General features: G+C 42.7%; 1 protein-coding gene across 5 annotated transcripts in view; it reads right to left on the bottom strand.

Moving 5' to 3' along the window:
- Positions 1-1,106: 1,106 nt before the first annotated feature.
- The window catches only part of CLEC16A (C-type lectin domain containing 16A), a 197,527-nt gene continuing 187,604 nt past the window's right edge, over positions 1,107-11,029 (bottom strand). For 4 of the 5 annotated variants that reach the window (XM_066576179.1, XM_066576181.1, XM_066576183.1 and 1 more), the window contains one exon: positions 1,107-3,175. In XM_066576179.1, the coding sequence (XP_066432276.1) occupies positions 2,790-3,175 (386 nt within the window). In that variant the 3' untranslated portion in view covers positions 1,107-2,789. The remainder of the gene's footprint in view (positions 3,176-11,029) is intronic. The other variant, XM_066576182.1, reaches the window with a different exon arrangement.

The following is an 11,029-nucleotide window of genomic DNA, read 5'->3' as shown; positions in this document are numbered from 1 at the left end:
TCAGAACTCGGCTTTGAGGTCTTCTTTCTACGTAGGCCAATGCTTGCTACCATTGGTATCTCAAAATCATCACTCCTTGTATGAGAGTGATATAAAAGCCAATTCTTCCAACGATACTGTTAAGCCATTCAGTATGAAGGTATCACCAGGCTGTGCTCCTGCCCAACATGAAGATACTGGGAAAAATGAGGTTATTAAGAGGTAAGAAATAATCTGAAATACACAAAACATACATATACGCCCATCAGAGCATGAACTGTAGGAGCCCAGTTAATCTGAGATTAACAATCTGAACTGCAAGAATGGAAACCAATCAGTGCCGTAATGGGAATCTGCGAAACCTCGGGAGGCCTGAAGAGTGATGTGTACAACCCTAGAACCCATCAATGGGAACCATAGAAGAACTAAAAAGCACTATGGAGCTCAGCTTGTTACACTGCAGTTTCCCACTCATCTATAAGCCCATTATCGCCTGCTAGGACCTTACACTGATAATACTGATACTATCTTAAAAAAGTGACGAATGAAAAGCCCTCTGAAGTCCTCTATATACAGTGTACCTGACTTATTATATGTACAGCATTAGACTTACATTCTGACTATAAGCCAGAGAAAATGTGAAAAAGAAAGATCAGTGCCCTTAATCATTATCAGGCTTGTATCTATATTACACTAGTCACCATAGAAAGAGCAGAAGTGAGAGCAAGCAACAAATGCATATATCCTACACTACAGACAACTGGGGAGACCTAAAACTGAAGGAGCTTTAATTAGATTTGCCTGAGTTGTGTCTAATGCATATACTGTACTCCATGATTTATTTCAAAAGGCAAAAATAATATACTGTAATTAGAGATGAGCGAGCATACTCGGTAAGGCGATATACTTGAGAGAGCATCGCCTTTTTCGAGTACCTGCTAGCTCGTCCCTGAAGATTCGGGGGGGGAGCGGGGGGCGGCGCGGGGCAGCGAGGGGGAGCGGTAGGAGAGTGAGAGAGATCCCTCTCTCTCACCCTCCCGATCCCCTCTGCAACCCCCTCGCTCACCCCCCCCCTCCGAATCTTTAGGGACGAGCCAGCAGGTACTCGAAAAAGGCGATGCTCTCTCGAGTATATCGCCTTACCGAGTATGCTCGCTCATCTTTAACTGTAATGCATCAGAGAACATGACAGCTGTTACATGAAACGCTATTACGAGTCAATCAGGAATTTCATAAAGGTGTGATTGTTGGGGGTCTAAAGCAGAGATCCCCAACCTGCGCCTCTTAAACTGCTGCAAAACTACAATTCCCAGTATGCAATAACAGCAAGCTAGACAGTCATAGGTTGATGACCCGCTCTAGAGAATCTAAGTATCTGCAGTCGTTGTCCAGTCAAGTCAATGGCCATGAAAGTGACCCTCTGGTTTCAAGACAAATTTTTCTCCTGGGACCAGAGGAGGGGAAAGGTATATCACCTGCAGTTGTTTTTTTCAGCTGTCCCTCCACTTCGCCACTTCAGGGTCCCGTTTTCGGTCACAAAAGATGGCTGACAGTCTTTCGACTACCCAATCACACACAGTTCATTAGTAGTGTTAGAAGGACTAATGCACTATACCTGCTCTCTAATTGGCCAGAACTGCACACGTGATCAGTACTGACCAATCAGAGCAATGCAGTATACATTCGGTAGCTAGAAAGTTGTTGCTGCCACCATTTTGGAGGACTGAAAATAGTATATTAGAAGGTATGTCAGAGAAGAACTGCAGGTAATATACCGCCCCCCTTCCAGTTTCAGAATAGAATTTTGTCTCAAAACTGGAGGGTTCCTTAAAGAAAACCTTGTAAAGCACTTGGAGATTTTGATAGCAACCATATACTTCAAGGACAGTGACCATTATTCACAAGGCTGGGAAAATCTCAGCAGCTTAGACCTCCATCAATTCATCACTCTTTTAGTCCAATTGACTTGTCACAAGGAATTTGCTGGAAACCCCTAGAAATAGCACAACTCTCTACATTAATAGCTGCCTGCCATTGCTTGAACAGAAGCTGGTGCTGGTGTCCTAAAAACATAAATTAGTGGCCAAAAAAACCCAGAAAAAAACAACATTAAATAAAAATAAGCCAGCTAAAAGACATAAATAACATCAGCACAGGCAGTGTAAATCACTGGTCTAAAGTGCCCAAAACAGTGCAACGTATTCATTCGGCCTCACAAAAAGCCATCAAGAAAAACATTTCAAATCTGCCATACAGTGAGAGGTTTACTATTAAATTACAAGGCGGGGTGGGAAGCAAGACTTTCTTAATGGTCGTTGAAGTGGTTTCTTGCAACTTAAAGGGGATGTACAGGATTAAAAAATCATGGCGGAATTCTTCCAAAAAACAGCACCACCCCCTTCCACAGGTCCAACTCACTTCAATGGAGCCAAGCTGGAATATGGGATACAACTCATGGATAGGCAATGTTTCTGTAAGAAAGAAGTCCTATTTTTTTAACCCTGTCCAATCTCTTTAAGTAATGTTTGTCCTGCTCTTAGCTCTAAAAGTATGATCGCACAGAAGCAACAAGAGTCTGAGGTGTGCAGCAAATACAGTAGCAAGCCAGTAGCTCTTCTCCATGGATGTGCGTATTAAATATTCAAAGACAGCTCGGAGTGACAATGTTTGCATGGCTCAAGGCTTCATCAATTGGTAATTCTCCGCCTTGGAGAACACGCCTGATGAAGTCCCAGTTTCCAATTTAACATTGCTGACAATATGGCTTTACACTTGACATCGTAAAAATAGATGTGAAATGATTTCCATTCTCAATGACCCTCTTCTTCCCCCGCTGCACCGAGATCAGCCTTTTCAGTCATGCTGAGCTCAGCACTTTCATCATCTCCTTTCTGGATGTCATCTCCAGGTTCTGTTGGAATATCCACAATAAAGCTGAAAGTATGAATACTCTGCGGATCAACAGGCAGGACCAATGTAAGAGATTCCACGCTGAGCGCATCGGTATTATCATCGGATATTAAGGAGATGGTCGGCTGGGGTGCTGGAGTCAGGCTGGGGGACAAGTTGGTTATTTCACCGTCTGCCTTTAGCAAGGAACCTTTCCTAGTTCTAGAGCCAGTGTACTGAGTCTCATCGCTGGACTCCAGCTGACTGTAAACGGTCACTGCAGGTTGGTCAGGAGTGGAAGAATCATCTGGTAAAAGAAAATGGACATTATTAATACAAAGATAATTAAGCTCAATACGATGAAAACAGAGATAATGAAGCAACAAATGCTACACGGGACAACACAACATTGGGGGTCTAGAAAACAGGAGAAATACAAGGAAGAGTCAATGAAGAAAGAAAACAAAAAGGATGAGACGTAAGACTCTGTTCATACCAACCGAGCCATGATAGTCATGCCAGACCAGTTTTCAAATGTGTATCAGTGATTTTAGTGAGGTTCATTGGGTTTCAGGTATTTATTTGATCACGAGAATAATGCTGCAGACTGAAAAAATCATGAAAAAAGACCAGTAGCCAAAACAGAAACCTTGACAGATCCCATTAAAGGGGTTTTCCGGGCAAAAACAATTGACAAGCTAGCCTCAGGACAGGTCATTAATAGGTAATGACTAGTATCCAGATCTCGTGATCCCCGGTGATACGCTGCTCACCCAACCTGCTGTCAGTGGAGTAGGACAGCGTCATAGGGGATGGGAGAAGAAGTATTATAGCCGGCCTTATCTCATTGAAGTCAATAGGAGCTGAAGCGGCTATTACACTTCTGGCACTACCGGCTCATGCAACAGGGTCAGACGCGGAAGTGTAATAGCTGCATCAGCTCCCATTGGATTTTAATGAGAGTAAAGACAGCTATGGCACGTCCTCTTCCTGTTCTCTAGAAGGACATCCGGCCCTGTTGCACTTGCATCGATCTGCGTGACCAGCTCATCGCTGGGATGCCAAGTGGCGAGTCCCTGGTGGATAGGTCATCAGTAGTTGTAGCCCAGAAAACCCCTTTAATACACTATGAGTACAGAGCCTGAATTTACACCACCTGCTGCTATATGTAACTGCATGTACCAATGGCTGCAGTTGTCACCTCACCTGTATATTATACATTGCTGACATATTTAATCCCAATATCTCCCAATATTTCATCAAAGTTTTTTTTTGTTTTTTTTTAAACTATTCTGCTGAAAAAGTGCTTGTCTGTTAAACGGCTGTTTCCCAGATGCAGTCATATATACTGTAGTTCATGCTAGCCAATGCAGTAATTTAAACTTGCTATAGGTGTTCGATGACAATAGGTGAAAGAAAACCAATCTTTCCGGGAAGGATCAGATCTTTTGTCCGACTAGCGAATGAAAAATTCAAATCTGGCCAGCTTCTTTCCAGGTGATGACAGTGTGCCATCGGTCGTCTATTATGAGCGTTCATTGATCAATTTCACCTGAAAAATAACTGTTTTGCCCATTTTCAGCTGCTTTAGTCTAATGTGTATGGGTATCTTTAGGTTAGGGCACAGCATGAACCCAGGACTCCAACGCAGCATTGCAGCAGTTCTAATCACTGAGCCACCGTGCGGCTTGTGTACTCTTTAGCCACTTTTGGTGTTGATAAACATTTAATTGTACATCCCTTTTATCAAACACACTACATATTAAAATGAATGCGTCATCCACACCTGCCGTTACTGAAGGGAGCAGGGGATTGACTGTAGTCGTGGTGTCAAGTACACATTGTATAGTACAAATCTGTCTCATCAACTGATTGGCCAAGAATAAATTAAGAAAGCCAATTTATACAACAGCTAACAATTTTTCCTATATACATGTTCATAGATGCTTCACCCCTCGACAAGATCCATTAGGTTAAGGAACAACCTGAATGGCAATGCGGATGTTTGATTTTAAAATGTGGTTGAAGGCTATGGACAACTTTGGGGGCTTCTCTTTTTTTTTACCTAAACGCATGTATCTTTGGCTGTGAAGTATTTTTACAAGTGTTTTTACAAAAATTTTTGCACAGTTTAGCTTCAACAGCTTCTATATATCAGAACGCGTTCACTTACAAACCCGTCAGAGGGCTCGTTTGATGGCTCAGTCTCCAGCCCCTCTCTCTTCTCTCCTAAACAACTTCTAAGCCAATTTATGAGCAACCTAAACATAAACTTTGGACACTTTAGTTATGATCACCCTGTATATATCGGAAGCAACTTTATACACTTTTAAATGCAATCTAGAAAACCTCAGGAAAACTAAGTCTACACTTTAGAGGACCTGTCATGTCCTCATGTCAGCAGGGCTGGCTACTTACAATAGCTTTGCAGTCATGGTCTTGCTGTCTATATATCACAGCCTTTTTGTTCATACTCACCCCCATTCTAGGTCTCCATAGATTTGGCTCCAGATGTTTGGAATTTGTCAAGTGGGCAGACCCTTCCACTCACCCTCAATCAAATCTGACATCATTCATTGACAGTGAGTGGTTGGAACTGTCCATTTGACACTGGGAGTTAACCCTTTCAAATCCACTGTCTGATGAATGAAGACCTTCTGATTGAAGGCTGTATAGCTCCGATGTCGGAAGACATCCGGCAGGGTATTCTTACTGTATATTACTGTCCGCTCTGTTGTCGGGGGGCTTCTCCATCATGGCCCATACCGCAGTACTGGCTCTAGCCAGCAGACGGCGCCATTGTATAATGGCAGAAAGAGAAAGCCCCCTAGGAAACCCTGAATCCAAAACTGGATTGCAAAGAGTTAAACCTAATGCCCCATTCAGACCAGACGGGACGACAGTTGTCTAAATGACTGCACGAGCGCTGATGTCACCGCTAAGAGCAGAGTGTTTAGACAAGCTGAGTTCACTGTGGGCTTCTGGCTCACTGTTTTACATTCAAGGAGAGCTGGCACGGGGAACAGGAGTGAAGATGAACAAAAGAAAGCCTGCAAGGGAGTTAGCAAGGCTGTGGCTGCAAGGCTATGTGGTCGGCCCTGCTGACATTAGGAAAAAAAGTTGGTTATTGATTCTGTGCCGCCACAGACAGTGAACGCCATTTTATCTTAGCTTCAGTTGAAGTACACAGAAAACTCAATTGCTGCTGCTCCCATCGCAAACACGAAACAATATTAATAATTGTTCAGTGTAAATGCAGCCCAAAGATTGAACAACAAATGACAAATCGTTTGCTTTTGAGCAATCAATTGAGAAAAACCCTTAATCTATTGTTTGCTAAAAAAAAGTTGATTGCTTGATGTATTATAGAAGTAGCAGAAAAAAAAATTCAGCCTGTTGACAGAACTACTTTCAGTTTCCTGAAGAAAAGACCGGTCTCTTCCTAAAATGCATAGATGTCATCCCCAATAAAGAATATTGTTTAAGAATGCTGCAAGTCTATCTGAAGAGTTTCCTTACGAAGCAACGCTGTAAAGATTGATCCTTCCTTTTTTCTATAATTTCATTGACATATATCTACAGTCTGCTGCGATCCGGAGAAGGCGAACCACAGCAGCGCACATCACCATCGGCTGTATACAGTCTAGGGTGTTGTGCTCCAAGGACTGCACAATAATGTGAACAGATCCCATAAAGTTGGACCCCATGAAACCACTTGCTGCCGCTGGGAACCATTTTCTGAAATGGAGCTGGCCTATGAAACGCTATTCTTTAGCCCCTTTATTGGCACGCCCAGAAAATCTCCTAAAAATCAGTGTTGAAATGTGCTGAAGACTATCTAAACCTGCCACTGAGGGGGTTAAAACATTCAGGGAGAAGGGCTACTAATATTTTATGATAATTGATGTAGCCAAAATTTCACCTTGATGGGAGCATGTGCTCATGGCAGGATCTGTACAGGTATTAGAGTTTTTTCTAATCATCAATCATGGAAAAAACTGCACAATATTTTTGAGCCGTTTGGCAACATTATAGTGTGCGGCTATCTTGGGCTTTAGACTACTAGTAGAGATGAGCGAGCGTACTCGGATAAGCGGTACTCGCTCGAGTAATTGGCTTTATCCGAGTATCGCTGTGCTCGGGGCTAAAGATTCGGGTGCCGGCACGGAGCGGGGAGCTGCAGGGGAGAGCGGAGAGGAACGGAGGTAAGATCTTTCTCTCCTTCTCTCCCGCCCGCTCTCCCCTGCTCCCCGCTGCGACTCACCTGTCAGCCGCAGCGGCACCCGAATCTTCAGGGACGAGCACAGCGATACTCGGATAAAGCACATTACTCGAGCGAGTAGTGCTTATCCGAGTACGCTCGCTCATCTCTAACTACTAGTTATCAAACTGCTATTTGGGCACAATGCCAACAAGAGCAGAGCCATGGCAACTTCTATGTCATGTATTGTTCAAGCCTTTTATAGATGCACTAGCTTTCGAGTAGCTCTTTTAAAATGTTACTTGTGTATTTGTTAAACCCATTCAACCTGAAAATGTAGAAAAAAATCTGATCACAGCTCTGTGTATAAGCCATATATTTAGAGCCAAATATGGGAAGAGAAGTCATGGTGTGGGATCAAAGCCTTCTTCACAGTACGGGTTCTGATCCGGTCTCGGAGCACAGAGCAGCAGTATACTTGTGCGATAAAGGCTTTAACCCCTTAAGGACATGGCCTATTTTGGTCTTAAGGATACAACGATTTTTGGCGGATTTTCTTCTCCATTTTTCATCAGCCATAACTTTTTTATTTTCCCGTTGACGCGGCCGTATAAGGGCTTGTTTTTTGCATGGCTTACTGTAATTTTTTTTTAACGGTGCCACTTTAGGATACATAGACTATATTGTAAAACTTATTATTTTTTTTACGATCGCAGGGAGAGAAAACGCATCAATTCTGCCATAGATTTTTTTTTTTTAACAGCGTTAATTATGCAGCATAAATGACACAATCCATTTTTTCTGCGGGCCGGTACGGTTACAACGATACCAAAATTCTTACTTTGATTTTAGGTTTTTCCACTTTTCTGCAATAAAAAGCCTTTTTTAGGAAATTTTTGTTTTTTTTTTCTAAATCGCTGCATTTAAAGTCTCTAACTTTTTACATTTTTCTATGTACGGAGCTCTATTAGGGCTTATTTTTTGTGCGACGAGCTGTAGTTTTTATTGGTACTATTTTGGGGTACGTACGGCTTCTTTGATCACTTTAATTGGGTTTTTAGGGAGGCAAAATGCTAAAAATTTGCATTTTGCCTCAGTTTAACGTTTTTTTAAACACTTTTCCCCCTGCAGTCAAAAGCATGTGCAACTTATTGTACGTGTCGTTACGGACGCGACAATACCAAATATGTGGGGCTTTTTAACTTTTTTTTTTTTACATTTTTCTTTATTCATTTTTCTTTTTTTTTTTTAATTAATTAATTTTGTGTCCCTCTGGGGCACTTACAGTACAGCACTTATGATCGCTGTGATAAAGCATGGCAGGGCTGCTGCCCTGCCATGCCTTATCGCTTATACAGCAAACACAGGCTATGGCAATACAGGACGTCCTGTTGCCATAGCAATCAGCCGGACTATCTGCAATTATATCGCGAGAGCCCGATGACGTCACGGAGGGAGCGCGCTCCCTCTGTGAACCCCTCTCATGCCGCGATCTACATAGATCGTGGCAGGGAAGGGGTTAACAGCGGGAGGCCGGGTATGACTGACAGCCGACTCCCGCTGTGGGATAGCGCAAGATCACTTATGATCTCGCGCTATCTCCAGGACGCAAGTTTACGCCCTGCTGCGGGAAGTACCCCGCTGCCAGGACGTAAACTTACGCCCTGGAGCGGGAAGGGGTTAATGAAGCAGAACAAAAACAAAAAGTACCCTCCAACTCACTTTATATGCTCAGAAACGTGACATCTTATCATCTGACGTCAGCATTGATGGCAATCACAGTAGAGCACTAGAGGAATTTTTCCTAGAACCAGAAGTGTTACATGAAGCTCCTGGGCCTAAAGTAAAACCTGTAAACAAGGTCCTCCACCTACAAAGTGCCATTAATAATACGGTTTTTTTCTTACATGGCCTATAGGGCTTTGCATCCCCTTACTTATCAGGACTTGGGTGCAACTTCTACGTTAGATAGCAGTGTCCTTGGCTGGAAGCCAGACGTTAGGCTACTCTCCCCATAATGGTTTTTAAATCTAGTGTCTGTTCCGCCTTTTGTGGCAAGATGATGGAAACCTGAAGATAACCAAATGGTTTAATGTGTGAAATGGAAACTTATTCGGTCTCCGTTCCCCAAGGTGTCGTCTTTGACAATGTTTTGGTACAACGTCGAAACCTTTTTTTAAATATTATGGGCCACCATAGTAGACCATCTAGAAGACAACAGCTAATTCTCCAAACAAACCTGTCTGCAGTTGGCTGAAGGCATATACAATATTATATTCAGGGCATGTGTAATTCTGCTAATTGTGCAATACATTGTCTTCTGTGAGTAAAGCCTGAATGGACTTCTAAAAGTGTCTACAGATCTCCGAGTTATACCATACGCTGACGGCTCATCTGACTAATGATCATTGTGTCTATACTTGGACAACACATGTACATTTTCTCGGAAAGTGAACCACAGCATCACACTCTGGCCATATCAAAATAGTCTATAACCACAAGCTTTTTAAGTAGAAGTGTAGATCTGTCTGTGGTTAATCAATGAGGGATGAAATGGAGAAGCAGCAATTTCCTAACAGAGAGTTATTATTGGACTAGATCACTTTACCGTGCGAGCATTCTTATAGTAACCTACACGGAGAGTTTTAATTTTGGCTGTAGCCCTGAAATTTGGTCAGCACGCCTCTGATTATGGTAGCTTTCAGCCTGTGAATGGAGCACAGACTACAGGATGCCATAAAACTGCCTCGGTTGATGGGTGGAATTCACACAGTTCCCAAATGTAACAGTTCACTCCAGGTGAGTAAATGCTTTGCTCGGACAATTCCGTACAAAGCGTTCCTCATTCAATAATCACTAATTAGAATGATAGAGATGGCCCTAGTATCCAGGATATGCCATGTGCCAACGAGTAGAGCTGAAAGATTGATTTGCATGCATAGTCTATTATAGATAGTGCAATTACTGACATAGCCAGCAGCTTAAATAGGTTGTCCAGTTGTATAGCATCAATGGCCTATCTACAGGAAAGGTCATTATCGTAAATCAGAGGGGTCTGACACTTGGGAACCCCGCCAATCAGCTGTTCTCTGGTCCGTTTCCACTGCAGTATGGATACTGACCCACAAAACAGCTAATTAGTGGGGGTCCTAACAATGGATCCCCGCTGATCTACTATAGGGGATCCTGAGGACGGCCGATCAACAGTTTGCAGCTGGACAACCCCTTTAGTAATGAGTCTGTTGTACCAGAACTGCTGCTATACTTCATTCTTTTAGTAATATCTTCTTTCTTTCCAATGCCATTACATCCTCAACAGATCATGTGAGTTACTGTTAAACTACAATATAAAGACGACATATACATCCTGTCTGATTCTGCAGCAGGCATTTGGTGTGATGACCCCATTTCCTAAAACAAACACCAGTGACATTAAATTGAATTTATTCTTAACTGTTAGACCAGGTTTTAATTATAAATATATATTTTGGCTGACGCTACCCCCCCCCCCCCACGCAGTGGAAGTTACACTTTCACTTTTCAGTACACAGTGCTCAATAACGCCTGTGTACTCTGTGAAGGAGAAGACAGAGAGGGTTAAAACCCCTCCTGCCTTCTCCTCAGGGTTATCAGCTGTGACTAACAACTGACAACCCATCCTGCTCAGATTGATTGCAGGAGACTTAAATCCCCGCTGTAATTTTACTATCGGCTGGGCTTTAGGCCCAGGCGCCGTATATTTACCGCACTTGGTCCTTAGTGGGTTAAAAAAAAGAATTAAACAATTTATCGTTGTTCATTCATACGCAGCTAAGCAAACAACTGCTGGAGGAAGATGCAGGGGATTAAAGCCATTAAATGCACGTTTTAGGTTATGTAAAAATGTTGGTAGTTCGTTCAATCGTTCTGTTTAAGCAATTATCTTTGCGTGTAAAAGGGCCTTTAGCTTGAACAATTTGT

This window comes from Eleutherodactylus coqui, chromosome 8, assembly GCF_035609145.1.
Source record: "Eleutherodactylus coqui strain aEleCoq1 chromosome 8, aEleCoq1.hap1, whole genome shotgun sequence".
Lineage (NCBI taxonomy): Eukaryota > Metazoa > Chordata > Amphibia > Anura > Eleutherodactylidae > Eleutherodactylus > Eleutherodactylus coqui.
Note: the sequence above shows the minus strand (reverse complement) of the source record. Positions and strands in the feature narration are given on the sequence as shown.